This window comes from Aquarana catesbeiana, unplaced genomic scaffold (genome assembly GCF_042186555.1).
Source record: "Aquarana catesbeiana isolate 2022-GZ unplaced genomic scaffold, ASM4218655v1 unanchor233, whole genome shotgun sequence".
Lineage (NCBI taxonomy): Eukaryota > Metazoa > Chordata > Amphibia > Anura > Ranidae > Aquarana > Aquarana catesbeiana.
Window position 1 is genome coordinate 1,100,189 of NW_027362661.1, and position 17,672 is coordinate 1,117,860.

The 17,672-nt window shown below is 44.8% G+C and overlaps 2 protein-coding genes across 2 annotated transcripts in view; one reads left to right on the forward strand and one right to left on the reverse strand.

Annotated features, from left to right (window-relative positions):
- Window positions 1-13,382, reverse strand: part of LOC141121860 (uncharacterized) — a 71,839-nt gene extending 58,457 nt beyond the window's left edge. The window contains exons 1-4 of the mRNA XM_073611615.1: window positions 13,322-13,382; window positions 1,192-1,325; window positions 930-1,064; window positions 720-843 (exon numbers count right to left, since the gene is read on the reverse strand). Coding sequence (XP_073467716.1) covers window positions 720-843; window positions 930-1,064; window positions 1,192-1,287 — 355 coding nt within the window. The 5' untranslated portion in view covers window positions 1,288-1,325; window positions 13,322-13,382. The remainder of the gene's footprint in view (window positions 1-719; window positions 844-929; window positions 1,065-1,191; window positions 1,326-13,321) is intronic.
- The window catches only part of LOC141121827 (uncharacterized), a 219,555-nt gene that overhangs the window by 117,704 nt on the left and 84,179 nt on the right, over window positions 1-17,672 (forward strand). The window contains 1 exon segment of the mRNA XM_073611542.1: window positions 15,772-15,824. Within this exon segment, the coding sequence (XP_073467643.1) occupies window positions 15,772-15,824 (53 nt within the window).

Below are 17,672 nucleotides of genomic sequence, written 5' to 3' on the forward strand. Positions count from 1 at the left end.
ATCCTCCTCTTTATACTCTTTTTTTACAACAATATTATCATCCCCAAGGTTTTTACTCTGAATATATAATAAAAATGACATCAATTGTAACAATGTAGATAATGTACAGATCCTAATGATACTATCAGTGATTGTTCCTCATCTACCCTATGATGGTGAGGGATGGTGTGATCTTCCTGTGTGGAATCCCGGGAATACAGAGGACAGGGACATCTCTCTGGTGGGTTCCCATTACTGGATCCATCTGTAGGAAACACACACACTGACCGAATACATTGTTTCTATGTGTTTATCAGATGATGGGGGATCTAGGTGGACCCTTCGTACTGCTCTCTCCTTTACAATAAGACCCCTTTCACACTGCCAGCGTTTTTCAGGCACTACAGCGCTAAAAATATCGCCTGTATAGCGCCTGAAAAAGCGGCTCCATTCACACTGAAGCGGTGCACTGGCAGGGCATCACAAAAAGTCCTGCCAGCAGCTTCTTTGGAGCAGTGAACTCACCGCTCCTCCACCGCTGCTCCCCATTGAAATCAATGGGTCAGAGCTGCGATACCACCGGCAAAACGCTGCTCCGGCAGAGTTCTGCGGGCGGATTTAACCCCTTTTTGGCCGAATAGCGCCGCTAAAATGACGGTAAAGCGGCGCTAAAATAGTGCTGCTTTACTGCCGACACCCCCCGCGGCTCAGTGTGAAAGCCGTCTAAAGTCTCCTCTTACCCGGTGATGTGAGGGGTGGCTGATTGTCCATCATGACGTCCTTGTAGAGATCCTTGTGTCCTTCTAAATACTCCCACTCCTCCATGGAGAAATAGACAGTGACATCCTGACACCTTATAGGAACCTGACACACACAATGATACAGTCACCATCCAGACACATCCCTTGTCTGTTACTGGATAATGTCCCAGAATTCCCAGCACCGCTCACCTCTCCTGTCAGCAGCTCCATCATCTTCTTGGTGACGTCTAGAATCTTCTGCATGTTGTGTCTCTCAGGTTTTAGGGAGTCACATGGAGACACTGTGATGGTCATATGATCACCTGACTTCACAAGAGGAAATCTCTGTATTGAGGAACCAATAGGAATATGATATTAGAATCCCAGAATCCTCCTCACCTCTCCGGGCAGGTCTGTGTTTTATTAATAAAGATAAGAGTGATGTCATGTGACCTCCCAGAATCCTTCTCACCTCTCCAGTCAGCAGGTAGATGATCTCCAGGGTGAAGTTTAGTATCTTCTCAGTCATGTGACTCCGGTCCTCCTCCATCCTCATTGGTGCCATCATTTGATCTATACAGGTCTCCTTGTAGACAGATAACTTTGCTAAATGAAAGGAAGAATTATTCGGATGGTATTGGTCACACAATAATAGGATGAGGATGTGAAGGGGGACAGGAGGTTGGTTGTACATTGAACCACCTCAATACTGGACACTTTTACCCCCTTCCTGACCAGGCCAATTTTCAATTTCAACACTCTCACACCTTGAATGACAATTACTCATTCATGCAACACTGTAGCCAATTGAAAATGTTTTTTTTCCCAGACAGACCTTTCTTTTGGTGGTATTTAATCACACTAGGTTTTTAGTTTTTACTATATAAATTAAAAAATATAGCAGAAAAAGTGGCTGCACTCCAACTAAAATCTCTTTATTAATAACTGTCCATACAGCAAAAAGGATAAAACAGATCCCCAACGTGTTTCACACTAACTGCTGGTGCTTTCTCATAGCTGAATCTTAAACAAATAACAATGGCTTATATATACACATACCAATACATACAACATGGGCTTTAGGGGTGTTGAAATTAATCGTAGCATCGATGCATCGCGATTCGACCACCCACGATGCGGCATCGATGCTACGACTTGCATAAATTGATTATAGGACGACGTCACCCGCGCGCTTCTATATGCCCTGCCGATGAACTGAAAGCAGCCGAAGGAGCCGTGGGCGCCAACCGTGCCTCTTTTCCCGCCCCCCCCGATGAACAGAAAACAGCCGAAGGAGCCGCGGGCATTAGCCGCGCCTCTTTCCCCGCCCCCCTGCTGACGGCATCCCCAGCGTCAACGTGCGATACACATGGAGCGAGTGTCTGTCCCCCGAGTCATGACTCATGAGCCGACCCCGCAGAGCCTTCCTCCTTGGCTCACCTTACACTGTGTGCAGTGTGCACACACAGGCTGCCTCCGTCCTCCTTACAACAGGCTGCTGTGGGAGACCTGAGATGCCAGACAGCCGTGGTTGTCCTCCAGTCCCCCTCAGAGGCTGCTGGAGAGTCATCATCATCATCAGGTACTTGGAGGATGCACATTGCACACTGGCAGCATTTGATGAGGCACAGTAGCAGCAATAGATGGGCACACTGCCAGCAATAGATGGGCACACTGCCAGCAATAGATGGGCACATTAGAAGCAATTGATGGGTACAGTAGCTGCGTTTGATGGCACAGTGGCGGCATTTGATGGGTACAGTAGCTGCATTTGATGGCACAGTGGTGGCAATTTATGGGCACAGTGGCAGCGTTTGATGGGCACAGTGGCGGCAATTGCACAGTGGTTGCGTTTGGCACAGTGGTTGCATTTGATGGGCACAGTAGCTGCGTTTGATGGGCACAGTGGCTGCAATTGAGGTTTTTTTTTTTTCAGTTTGTTGCTGCCCCCCAAAAAATTTTGAGCACCAGCCGCCACTGACTACTAGCAATAATATAACATATTATATATCGTATATCTGATGCACCATTATGTGGACTGCGAATTTGCCAAATTATGAAAACATTAAAGTGACCAATGAGCATGACCATGCCATTTCAACATTAATTATGGTTTATGTATGTCTTATTGTCTTAGTGATTGATGCACATCACAGCTTCATTGATTTGAAATTGATCCTTTTTTTTGGTATGATTTGTGGTTTTGCTTATCACTGCCCCACACACGCAGCCATGCATTGCATGTGTGGGGCAGTAATGAGCAAAACCACACAGGTGCACAAAATCTTCCAAAATATTTTTATAACCAATGTAATGGTACAAATTACCGCTTCCACTGGCATAAATCTAAAGTAGAGTGTTGAATGGCAATCACCATTGTCTGAAAAACATCTAATTATGCACCCTATTAGGAAAAAAACAAAAACGCAGATCGCCGCCATCACTAATAAAAAAAAAAAAAATTAATAATAAAAATGCCATAAAACTATCCCCTATATTGTAGAAGCTACAATTTTTGCGCAAACCAATCAATATACGCTTATTGCGATTTTTTTTTAACCAAAAATATGTAGAAGAACTCATATTGGCCTAAACTGAGGAAGATTTTTTTTTTTTTATATATATATATTTTTTAGGGATATTTATTATAGCAAAGAGTAAAAAACAATTGCTTTTCTTTCAAAATTGTCGCTCTTTTTTTGTTTATAGCTCAAAAAATAAAAACCGCAGAGGTGATCAAATACCACCAAAAGAAAGCTGTATTTTTGGGGAAAAAAGGATGTCAATTTTGTTTGGGTGAAATGCCGCATGACCGTGCAATTGTCAGTTAAATCGACGCAGTGCCGTATCGCAAAAAGTGCTCTGGTCAGGAAGGAGGTAAAATCTTCCGGGGCTGAAGTGGTTAACTGGTCAAAACAAATAGTAACCAGCTGGTGACATAACCATTCTGGAGGTATGATCTTCTACATGCCGAAAGTTAATAGAAGAGGGGTACAGAGAATAGAAACGAAAAAAAGGGGGGGGGGGTAGGAGACATCTCTCATAAAATGCACTCAGCACATTAGGATGTTAGTATAGCTATCAAACATCAAAGCTCTTTGCAGAAACAAAAACACTTAACCCTCTAGGTCACCTGATACAGCATCAATCCATCCCGACCACAACTTATCACATTTTTTAGGGCATCCTCGAGCAAGGTAAGTTAATTTAATTTATTTATGAGCGGTATAACCTTCCCGTGTTTGACCATCTCCGGGTGTGTAGGGGAGGTCAGGGTACCTCCAGGAGCAGTTTGCGGCTCTCGGCACAGAGGTAAGCAATCAGGATTATGGCAGGATTAATGTCCAGCGATGGAGCTCAGAGAGAAAGCCCCTCACAACCCAGAAGTCAGATATGCCCCCGTCTTCATAAATTTAAGCAAAAATGTATTCTGATACATTTCTTTGGTATAAATAACCCAAATCAGTGTATAATATTTAGTATGTAGGAAAGATATAGAGTCCACAGACTATGGGATCTGATGTATCTGAAAATTCATCAATCCTGATGTACTGACTATCTAATAAATTTGTTGAGGCCCTAAAATGTCAGGATGGTACAAATATCCCCCAAAATGACCCCCTTTTTGGAAAGTAGACAGTCCAAGGTGTTTAGTAAGAGGCATGGTAAGTTTTTTGCAGCTGTAATTTTATTGTCACAATTTTTTTTGTTTTAAATGAGGAATTTTTTTTTTTCAAAAAGTGTGAGAATGAGGTTATTTCTCACACACAGCATGGGCATATTTAGAATTACACCCTATAACACATTCTGCTATTCCTCCCAAATATGAGGGTACCACATTTGTGAGACTTTTTCACAGTCTAGATGCAGAGAGGGACCCAAAATCCAAGGAGCACCTTTGGGCTTTCAAGGAGCATAAATTACGCATCTAATTTCCTGACTACCTATCACAATTTTGGAGGCCCTGGAGCACCAGAACAGTGGAAATACCCACAAAATGACCTCATTTTGGAAAGTAAACACTCCCAGATATTTTTTTAAAAATGTGATTATTGGCCACAAGGTTTTTGAAAATGCAGGAAAAATAATGAAAAATGTATTTTTTCTTACACAAAGTTGTTAAATAAGATATTTCTAACACACAGCATGGATATACCTAGACTTACACCCCAAAACACATTCTGCTACCTTTTACGAGTATGGGGATACCACATGTGTGAGACTTTATCACAGCCTGCCAACACAAATCCAAGGAGCACCTTTAGGAGTTCTAGGTACAGAAATTACACATCTAATTTCCTGACTACCTATCACATTTTTGAAGGCCCTTGAGCCCCAGGACATAAGAAACACCCACAAAATGACCCTATTTTGGAGAGTAAACACCCAAAGGTATTCTTAAAGAGGCATGGTCAGTCTTTTGAAGACTTAATTTTATTGTTACAAGTTTCTGAAAAATTAGGGAAAGAACATGAAAATGTATTTTTCTTTTACACAAAGATGTCAGTTTAATAAGATGTTTCTCAGGATATCAGGAGACCCCGGATATTGGGGCCAATTCACTTAGTGGTATCTAACACTTTAACAACGGCAGTAAAATACCGTGTTATATTGGGAGGTTAATATTAGCGCATTATTCATTCTGAATATAAACAACACTTTTTTTGTGTAATATCAGTTCACATACACAATAATTGCAGCTATAATATTTGGTCATCTTCTAGTATTTTCCACTTATTTATTTATTTACTAGTTCATATCAGCGCTTCAGTACACTTTTTACTGGCAGTAAAATACCGCTTAGCATTTTTCAACTTATTAAAAAATGCTACTACAATACCGCATGAGCTATTTTATTAAGTGATGCAGTATTTTAGTAGTTAAATCTTGCGGTAATTTTAGGCTGGTTATAGCCAGCGTCCTTAACAAGCATTAAAGAGCTGGTTGCTAAGGAGTGGGCAGCTGCCATCGTCCTTAACCACTTCAATACCGGGCACTTATACACCTTCCTGCCCAGACCAATTTTCAGCTTTCAGCGCTGTCGCACTTTGAATGACAATTGCGTGGTCTTGCTACACTGTACCCAAACTACATTTTTATAATTTTGTTCCCACAAATAAAGCTTTCTTTTGGTGGTATTTGAGCACCTCTGGGATTTTTATTTTCTGCTAAACAAATAAAAAAAAAAAAAATGAAAATTTTGAAAAATAAAAACAACTTTTTTTGTTTTTGTTACAAAACTTTGTAAATAAGTACGTTTTCTCCTTCACTGATGGGGATACACTGATAAGGCGGCACTGATGGGCACCGATGAGGTGGCACTGATATGCAGCACTGATGGGTACACATAGTTGGCACTGAAAGGCGGCACAGATGGGCACTGAAAGGAAGCACAGATGGGCACTGAAAGGCAGCACAGATGGGTAGAGGTCGACCGATATATCGGCCGGCCGATATATCGGCCGATATTTGGCTTTTTTTACTTAATCGGCATCGGCCGATTGTGCTGATAAAAAAAGCCGATTATAACTTCAGCGGGACTTGCAAATGACTTCTGTAATAGAAGTCAATTGCAAGCTGTTTGAAGTTTGTTTTCTCTCCTCCTCTGGGCAGCCTGCCAAGTCTGATAAGAAGATACATTTGTATCTCTTCGGGTTCTTTTTATCAATAGACTGAACTCCGTGGAGAATTTCTCAGTTTAACCATTTAAAGACTAAATCTTTTCTGACACTTGTTGCTTACAAGTAAAAATCCTGTATTTTCTGCTAGAAAATCACTTAGAACCCCCAAACATTATATATATTTTTTTTAGCAGAGACCCTAGGGAATAAAATAGCGGTTGTTGCAATATTTTATGTCACACGGTATTTGCGCAGCGGTCTTTCAAACGCAATTTTTTTTAAAAAAATACACTAATTAAAAAAAATAAAAAATAAACAGTAAAGTTAGCCCATTTTTTTTTTCGTCCAAAAGTTTTGATTACTTGTTTTTGTGTATTTAATATTTAAGATATAGTTATTTTTTTTTAATCTAAATTCTACATACAAGTGAACTGATTGGAGGTTTGTTTTGTTTAATAAATGTTTAAATGTAAAAAAATTTTCTGTATCACTTATTACTTAAGGCTGCTTTCACACTGGAGCGGGCATGCGTTGACGGTAAAACGCTGTTAGTTTTAGCGGCGCTTTACCGTCATTTTAGCGGCGCTATTCGGCTGCTAGCGGGGCGCTTATAACTCAGCTAGCGGCCGAGGAAGGGGTTAAATGCGCCCATGAAGCGCTGCTGCCAAAACGTTATGCAGGTGCTTCGGCAGCGGTGCGCATTCATTTTAATGGGCAGGAGTGGTGGAGCAGCAGTATACACCGCTCCAAAGATGCCGCTTGCAGGACTTTTTTTTTTACATCCTGCCAGCGCATCGCCTCAGTGTGAAAGCACTCGGGATATCACACTGAGACTGCAGGGGAGCCGTTTTACTGGCACTTTACAGGCGCTATTTTTATCCCTAAAAAAAATGCCCCAGTGTGAAAGGGGTCTAACTGTTAGATTTTATGAGATGAAGGGGGAAAAAAAAAGAAAAAAAAAAAAAAATCGGCCTAATATATCGGCCCAAAAAAATCGGCATCATATATCGGCCATCGGCCACCGCGATTTCTAAATATCGGCATCGGCCAGAGAAAAACCCATATCGGTCGACCTCTACAGATGGGCACTAATGGATGGTACTGATGGGCATCATTGATTGGCAGGCAGTGTTTGGCACTGATTGGCATCTATTATGGGCACTGATTGGCATCCATTGTGGGCACTGATTGGCATCCCCGGTGGCCATGGGTGGCATACCTGGTGGTGACTAGTGGTGGGCATCCCTGATGGTTCTAGTGGTGTCCCTGATGGTTCAGTGTGGGCATCCTCGGGGGGGCTGTGCTGATAATCAGCACAGACCACCCCTGTCAGAAGAGCAGCCGATCGGACGCGAGTGAGGAGAAGCTGATCAACGGCTCTTTCTGTTTACACTGTGATCAGCCGTGATTGGACACGACTGATGATGTGGTAAGGAGTCTGTCTCTGTCAGAGACGATTTACCTAGATCGGAGTTGCAGTATGTCACTGACACAACGCAACAATGATCGCCGCGATGCGCACCCCTGGGGGCGGGCAGCAGCTGGTTATCCTAAAAGATGTCATATGACGTCCGGTCAGGATGACACAACCAGTTTTGCCGACGTCATTTTGCTATATGGGGGGCGGCAAGTGGTCAACAACCAGTACCTGTCATGGTTGTCAATGATTGGGCGGCTGCCATGTCCTTAACAACCATGAGTCATCTGTTGTCAACGGTATTCCCCGCTAACAGCAGAAATGTAAACTTTTTAAATTGCCAGCATTTAAAAATTAAGGAAAAAAAAAAACAGCATGTGTTCCCCAATCCATACTTGGCCCTCAATGACTGTGGCATGCTGGGTCAATGACATCATAAGAGGGCAGGGTCACCCAATAACTTATTGGGTGATACCGGCACTTATTTTATTTAGCAGTCAGAGTCTGGGGAGCCAAGCGTCAGTATGATTCAGTTTTTTTTTCCCGTTTGGGTCGGTGGCTGGTGTTCATCGTGATTGATGTTGGATCTACTTCTGGGGACATTTATTTAATTTTTTGGGGAGGGAGGGGTTTGAATAAGTGATTTATCAAAAACTGGCTGTGTGTTTTTACTAAACTTTCACCACTTTTCTGGTGGGCAAGTAGAGTTATTATGTACCCCATACACATTCACATGAGGGGGCAGGATCTGGGGGCCCCCATGGTAAAGGAGGCTTCCAGATTGCAATAAGCCCCCCAACCCCAGATCTCCACAACCACCTGGCCAGGGTTGTGGGGAAGAGGCCCTTGTGCTCATCAACATGGAGACAAGGTGCCTAGGGGGAGCCTTCCTGCCCCAAAGCACCCCCCCCCATGTTGAGGGCATGTGTTCTGATATTATTCTCACTCATCCATTCTCCTTTCCTGGCCTGCCAGGCTGCATGCTTAGATAAGGGTCTGTTATTTTTTATTTTTTTGAAAAACCAGTGGCGTGTGAAACACACCCAAAAACTCCACTCGGTGTCAAAAATATAGCGATAAGGGTCTGGTATGGATTTTAATAGGGACCCCACGCCATTTAAAAAAAAAAAAAAAACATAGCGCGGGGTTCCCATTAAAATGCATACCAGACTAAAGGGCCTGGTATGAATTGGGGGAGGAGCTCATGTTGTTATTTTTCTTCATTTTTAAATGTGTGCAATTAATTTGTTCACATTCAGCAGATAATTCATGGTTGTTAATTATACAGCGGCAACCTGATCCTTAACAACCATGTTGTTTACTGATTGTTAAGGTTTCCAGCACCTGCCAGCTCCTTAGCATTCAGTTAAAATCAAACACATTCCTTATATATATTGCATGCCTAGATCGCTACCTAATTACCGTATTTCCTTCTGTGATCTGACTTTAATGCTGTTTGATGTGGTATTTGCTGTGTGTTTTTGCTTTTTGAGGTAAATACGGCATAAAGGGAAAGTGAATTTACATTTTGAGCAGCACATGCGGTATTTGGGAAAAATGTGTCAGATCACCTAAATTCCGCATGTGATCTGCTTTAGTGAATGGATTCCATTGTATCTTGTGTATCACACAAATCAACCAATTGTGTAATGGTCACCTCTGTTCGAGTGATCAGGGAATATAGCTTAGTGTAACATCATCTATAGCTGTCCCAGTTCCTATAAGTCAAGCCAGCCTAGCCTACTGGTTACATGGCTTCCCCCAGGAATGTCATGTTCACTGGTGTGGCGTCTTGCAGGAATGTATTCAGTGGGATGTGCAGATGATTCAGTTCAGGTTGCAGGCAGAGACACGGTCAGCAAGCAGGCAAAAGATTGGTCCAGGCAGCAGGCAGAAACATGGTCAATAAACAGGCCAGGGTAGGTACAGTACAGATGGCAGGCAGGCAACACAATAAATGGTGTGGAGGTGATCGGGGACACAATAACTGCTGTGGAGGTGATCAGGGACACAATAACTGGTGTGGAGGTGATCGGGGACACAATAACTGGTGTGGAGATGATCGGGGACACAATAACTGGTGTGGAGGTGATCGGGGACACAATAACTGGTGTGGAGGTGATCGGGGACACAATAACTGGTGTGGAGGTGATCAGGGACACAATTACTGGTGTGGAGGTGATCGGGGACACAATTACTGGTGTGGAGGTGATCGGGGACACAATTACTGGTGTGGAGGTGATCGGGGACACAATAACTGGTGTGGAGGTGATCGGGGACACAATAACTGGTGTGGAGGTGATCGGGGACACAATAACTGGTGTGGAGGTGATTGGGGACACAATAACTGGTGTGGAGGTGATCGGGGACACAATAACTGGTGTGGAGGTGATCGGGGACACAATAACTGGTGTGGAGGTGATCGGGGACACAAAAAACTGGTGTGGAGGTGATCAGGGACACAAAAAACTGGTGTGGAGGTGATCGGTAGGGATGAGCCGAACTCCCCCCGACTCGGTTCACGGCAGAACATGCAAATAGACCAAAAATTGGTGCGAACAGGCGAACCCCGTTAAAGGCTATGGGACTCGAACATGAAAAATCAAAAGTGCTAATTTTAAAGGCTAATATGCAAGTTATTGTCCTCAAAAATGTTTGGGGACCCGGGTCCTGCCCCAGGGGACATGTATCAATGCAAAAAAAAGTTTTAAAAACGGACGTTTTTTCGGGAGCAGTGATTTTAATAATCCTTAAAGTGAAACAATAAAAGTGTAATATTCCTTTAAATATCGTACCTGGGGGGGTGTCTATAGTATGCCTGTAAAATGGCGCATTTTTCCCGTGCTTAGAACAGTCCCTGCACAAAATGACATTTCTAAAGGAAAAAAAGTCATTTAAAACTGCTTGCGGCTGTAATGTAATGTTGCCCCCCCCAGCCCATTACCAGGCCCTTTGGGTCTGGTATGGTAATAAGGTGAACCCCGCACCCAAATAAATAAAAAAGGCGTGGGGCCCCCAGGCCCTATATACTCTGAACAGCAGCAGTATACAGGCGGTCCCCGGGTTACAAACAAGATAGGGACTGTTGGTTTGTTCTTATGTAGAATTTGTTTGTAATTTGGAACAGGTACATTTTGTAAGTGTTGCTCCAGCCAAAACATCAATTTTTAAGGTTTTTGGATAACATAGGGAAGGGTTATCACCCCGGTAACATTTGTTTTGCTGTCTGTGCCCCTGTTCAGAAGATTTCACCTCACTTTCTGTCCCAATGACAATTGGATTCTGAAAATTTGGGGTTATTAGGGAAACAAGGATTGGTGATAAAGCATCAGTGGAGACACCTTTTTCCCATATTAACTCTTACAGGAGAGAATTTCCCTTCCTAGGGGTAGATTTCCTCTCACTTCCTGTTGTCTCCCTCCGTTTGTAAGTAGGAGTCGTTTGTAAGTCAGATGTTTGAAAATAGGGGACAGCCTGTATATACTATACAGCCTGCCCTATACACTCTGCGGAAAATTGGGCCTTAGGTGTTGGTGGTACCACAACACTGTAAGCCCTCACACTTACTCTTGCTGGGCGCTGGAACGGGCCCTGCTGTGAAATATTATATCAAGAATTGTAATTACATGCCCCTGTTAAACAGGGGCAGAAATATTGGGCCTTAGGCGGTGGTGGTGGCACAACACTGTAAAGCCTCGCAGATACTCTTGTTGAGCACAGGAACAGGCCCTGCTGTGAAATATTAGATCAAATATTGTAATTACAATACAGTGCACCCCTAGTGCACTTGTTACTACTTTTCTGGTGGTGTACACAGTACACAATACAGTGCAGTGTGGTGTTGCAAAACAAAATATACATCATGTCCAGAAGACCACCAAGGAGAGGCAGACGCTCACTGGCTACTAAGGATGAGCTCAGGCGTGTTCGCATGGCGCACGTGCCGAGCCCGCCAGGAAGTCGGCACGGCGCAGCGCTAATCACAGGCAGGGAGACATTTCCCGATCTCTGCAGCCGCACATCGGGAAATGTCTCACTGCTTGTGATTAGCGCTGCCCCGTGCCGACTTCCTGGCGGGCTCGGCACGTGCGCCATGCGAACACGCCGGAGCTCATCCCTACTGGCTACTAAAAGAGGGCAAGCAGGCTCTGTGTCTACAGTCAACAGTGCTGGTCGTGACATGGTGCATCCTCTGCAGGTGGCCGTGGGGCACGCTTGTCCTTTTTTTGCTGCTGCTGTCCGTGTTATTGAGCCAGAACATACAGAAGAGTTGGTGGAGTGGATAACAAAGCCGTCCTCACCCTCCTCATCCTCTGTCACCTGGGCTCAGAGTAGTTTTCCTTCCGATGCAGCTGCAAAGGCGGCCTATTCCACCGGCTCCTTGTCCACATTCACTCCTTCCCTAGCCCCACCATCATGCACGGAGGAGTCCCCCGAACTATTCGACCACAGTGTCGGCCACATGCTGCTGGAGGATGCGCAGCGATTTGAAGGCTTCGATATTGGTTACCAGGTTGAGGAAGGGAGTAACATGAGCCTAGAGAGAGGGGCTGGAGAGGGACTAGAAACTGGCAGTCATGTTCCCCCTGCTGCAGCATACTGCCAAGTTTGCTTCAGTGACGAGGGAGGGAGGGAGGGGATGATGAGGTGACTGACTCTACTTGGGTGCCTGATAGAACAAGCCACAGGTACTCCAGTGGATGGCGGGGCATCTTTTTGATAAACCCCCCCACTGCGGGTTCACAATCTCATCCCCTAAAATCCAGTCCCTTTCAGACTCATAGTGTCTCTAGAGGGGGTGCTGATCATTCCCGTGTAAAATCTACCTGAAATCTTTAGGGCTGAAACGATTAACTGATGATGAAAATCGTTGTCAACGATTTTCATTATCGATTAGTTGTTCTAATGGCACGCACCTTCCTCCCTGCCAGTCCCAACTCCGTTCCAGTGTTAGAATCCAGTGTACAAGCTGGCAGCGCCGCCGCTGTATTCTCATGAGAATACAACAGCGCTCGTGTGACCGGGGAGAGAAAGAGGGAAAGAGAGTGAAAGAGAAAGAGAGGGGGGGGGAGATAGTGCCCCATCATTGGTGTTCCTGGTGGGGGGAGGGGGGGATAGTGCCCCATCATTGGTGTTCCTGGTGGGGGGAGGGGGGGATAGTGCCCCATCATTGGTGTTCCTGGGAGAAAAAAATTGAATATTACTTTTTTTATGATTTTATCCGATCAATCAATGCATCAAAACAATAATTGGCAAACTAATCGTTTATAAAAATGATCGTTAGTTGCAGCCCTAGAAATCTTCCCTAATCCCAACCTTTAATTATCATTTCATTCCCCCCACATACAATGTCTGGAACCGACATTTACTGACATCAATAACTCCCCTCGTGGTACAGACCATAAATTCCCTCATTGTAATATACGGGGTTATTCTACATTTCCACACTATATATGTGTGTATCATCATCTGCTGGAGATAAAAGACATCACAGTGACTATGGAGGAAGAGGACGGACATGACGGGGGGTTACTGGGTGTAAATAGAAAATAAGATCTTATTACCTCCTCTACTGCCTCTTCAAACAATGTCTTCTCTCTACTTCCTCCCGAGTCACCTCTCACCCAGAACTTCCTGTCTATGCCTGACATCACTTCCTGTCTTTCAAAGAGACTTCCTGTCTGTGTAGAAGTGAGATCACCACCTTGTGGAGCTCAGAGGAACTGCAGCCCCAAGAAACCTCTCATAGTGTGAACACGGCCTTGTGCTGTGTGTGTATGTACTGTATATCCTTATAGATGGGTCATCTCCACTCCCACCAAGGGGGATAGAAATATTTTACTGCTCGGGGGGGAGACATTTTGGCCCCTTTGATTTTGCAGTAAAATTGATTGCAGATTTAGTCATGTAGAACATCTGTTATATGGATACAAAGAACCCCAGCCGAGAGTAAAGGGTGGAAATGGCTCCTGATCCCCAGATTTGGGCAATTATGTCACCAATATAAATAGAATAAAACCCGCGCTATGTGTAACAACTCAAATACCTACAAAAATAACTTATACCGGACTGCTGCTGTAACAAAGGTAAGTATTCCCTTTATCAACTAGAAGAGCATTATGTGTCACAACGCTGTCCTATTGTGTGTGCACATAAATCATCACAAATACACTAAAATATGTGGAGACATTCATATATAAAGTGCTAGGGGCTCAAATAATATTCTCTGCAGATCTACTGCTTCCACTTTACACCTACTTCACTGATCTTATGGTGAATTAAGTAAACTGATCCATGTGCAAATTCATATACAACATAAAGTGCTTTGTGATCAAGATGATGTTCCCTGCAGACCCACTGCTTCCACTTTGTACCTATTTCTTTAATCTTCTAATATTTGCTGCTATATTAAATAAACTAAAAATCTGTGAAAAATGTATTTAAACATAAAATATTTTGTGCTCAATATAGTGTTCTCTGCAAGTCCACTGCTTCCACTTTGCATCTACTTCAGTGAACGAATACATTAAATGGACGTGGCCTGACACACTGTATGAGACATGGCGGCCTCCATCCCTGATTTAGTAGATAAAAAGGAGGAATTTTGTGGGACTTTAAATGAGGGTACACCATGTTGAGAGAAAGTGACAACATAAAAATGAAAGTACAGTACATGATTTATTTATTACAATTTAGAATACATATCAGATATTTTGTATCAAATAGATAGGTAGACACCAGACTTACACTAAATATGCTGCTCATAGCATGTAATACAAATATAAAGTAGACATGGTAAATATACATGGTATAATAAATCGATTGAAAGACAAATGTAATAAAAACAAATAACTGCTGGCATCTAGTGGCACTCTACGCGTTTCCTGGCATTACAGCCACTCATCAGGAGTGTTATGAGGTATTGTACTAGGAAGGAAAAAACAGGGATTAATGATAGTACCCTTAGAATAAGGGGGGGCAGGGGGATTAAGTCCCAACAAGATGGAGATATACTTACTGACAACCCTCAAGGCTCCGCCTCTTCATACACACTCAGAGCTCCGCCTCTTCATACACACTCAGAGCTCCGCCTCTTCATACACACTCAGAGCTCCGCCTCTTCATACACACTCAGAACTCCTCCTCTTCATACACACTCAGAGCTCCGCCTCTTCATACACACTCAGAGCTCCGCCTCTTCATACACACTCAGGGCTCTGCCTCTTCATACACACTCAGAGCTCCGCCTCTTCATACACACTCAGAAGCTCCACCTCTTTATACACACTCAGAGCTCCGCCTCTTCATACACACTCAGAGCTCCGCCTCTTCATACACACTCAGAGCTCCGCCTCTTCATACACACTCAGAGCTCCGCCTCTTCATACACACTCAGAGCTCCGCCTCTTCATACACACTCAGAGCTCCGCCTCTTCATACACACTCAGGGCTCTGCCTCTTCATACACACTCAGATCTCCGCCTCTTCATACACGCTCAGAGCTCCGCCTCTTCATACACACTCAGGGCTCCGCCTCTTCATACACACTCAGAGCTCTGCCTCTTCATACACGCTCAGAGCTCCGCCTCTTCATACACACTCAGAGCTCGGCCTCTTCATACACACTCAGAGCTCCGCCTCTTCATACACACTCAGAGCTCCGCCTCTTCATACACACTCAGAGCTCCGCCTCTTCATACACACTCAGGGCTCCGCCTCTTCATACACACTCAGAGCTCCGCCTCTTCATACACACTCAGAGCTCCGCCTCTTCATACACACTCAGAGCTCCGCCTCTTCATACACGCTCAGGGAGGAGAGAAAGGGGAAGCATATACAGTACATACACACACAGCACAAGGCCGTGTTCCCACTATGAGATGTTTCTTGAGCTGCAATTCCTCTGAGCTCCACAAGGTGGTGATGTCACCTCTACCCAGACAGGAAGTCTCTATGGAAAACAGACAGGAAGTGATGTCAGATGCAGACAGGAAATAATGTCAGGTACTGGCAGACTATTTGGAAAGATGTAGAGAGAAGACGCTGCAGGATCTGGCGGCAGAGGAGGTAATATGTAGATTAACCCCTTCAGGGGGATCAGTTGATGATTAATATATCTTCCTTCCAAATCTGGCCATACATGGTTCAGTTTTATCGTTCAGCCAGCGGGATGAGAGGAAAAAACTGAAGTGATTCCCCCATCCACACATTGGAGGGGGATGGGGGAATCCTCCCCGCTGCACTATTGTATTCTGACAATGGGGGCGCTCCTCCGCTCTCAGAATACACAGATCAGTGATGAAGCTATTGGCTGCAGCCGCTGATGGAGTGACTTTTATCCGGCAGTGACCACACATGGATGGAAATGTGACCGATCCCTGCTGAACCAGCTGAATTTCCATGTCTCTATGGTCACCATAAGTGACTTCCTCCCCTCCCCCTCATCTCCTTCATTATGTAAGTCATGCTGAGATAATCTCCCATTGGCTGAGCAATATTCTCATTTGTCTCTGAGCTCCTTCTTGCTATTCCTCGTCCTGCCTGTTGTTTCCTTGGATTGATTTTCTGTGTAGTGACCCCGGCTTCATCTCTTGGATGCGCTCGTCTGTTGCTTGTCCTGACCTTTATCCTGATTCCTGGATCTCCTCCTCATCTCTCCTCCATATCCTCTTACACAGCTTTTCTCCACACCTGCAGTGATCCTGGGGGGTGGAAACTTGGCACCAGCACTCAACAAAATCCATCCCCACCATTAGGAGCTCTGGAGAAAATTGTCTCCTATTTACACTCCGTTCCTCCGCACGTCACCTGATCACATGAGAGCTTACTTTCACAGATTCCTGACAGATTTCTGTATGGTAAAGGTCAAAGTTCACTCTTCAGTTTAGGAGAGGTAGGACCAAAGGCGTACCTAGAAACTTCAGGGCCCGGGTGCAAGAAATCATGAAGGCTCCCCGAAAAAGCATGATTTTTTTTTCTACTATACAACGGTGGTGTTGATGGGGGTGGCAGCGGTGGTGCCATCCTCTCCCACCACCACCTCTGCTTCTTTCTGATCCCCCACCACAACCATAATCTCATCCCTATCCCCCATCCCTCTGTTGTAGAGGTGATGGGGGGGGTAGGGATGAGATCTGCAGTGGTGGTGGGGGGATGGGATCAGTAAGAGGCAGAGGTTGGGATCGATTGCACTGGCAATTTGTCACTTACTTAGATCAATCGATTCCCCCTCAGAATTCTGTCACTGTGCCTTCAGAGATGCCTTTGCCTCATGGGGACTCTTCGCAGACGCAGAGGGGAGAGCTCCTCACCCTTCACTCGATTGGTGTCAGCTGACTTTTTTTTTTCAGAGTCTGCCTCCCTACATTCCTACAATCTCTCTGGATGGGGGGAGGTTCAGAGTCTCAGATCTGCCTTCTCTCCCCTCAATGTTCAGCGGGCGAACCCCCCCTCCCCCGTGGCGAAATGGACAGGCAGGCCTCAGTAGCACAGCCAGAATGGCCCCTCACACTGGCAGATAGGCGGACGGGCCCCTCAGATGGGCGGGCAGGCCACCCTGAAGTGTCGGAACTCCAGGGCCCAGTCGCAAGTGCGACTTCTGCGACCCTGATAATTCCACCACTAGGTAGGAGACACCCAGGAACAATGATTTGGTTTGCACAGGAGCCTCATATAGAGCACCTCTCAAATCTCCCTCTCTATAAGTCTCTCCATACAGAGTCTATATGTCCTATGACATCACACTGACCTCACAGCTCCTCCTTCCAATGTCCATCCATGTGGCTTTTTTTTGCTGATGCTCTTAGGATGTGGGCGGACCCTTGGCATCCTCACTAGCAAAGTGGGACTGTTGGTCCTGTGTTGTATGTAATGATGTCAGAATGCCTGCAACAAGCTTTGAACCTGCATAGTGTG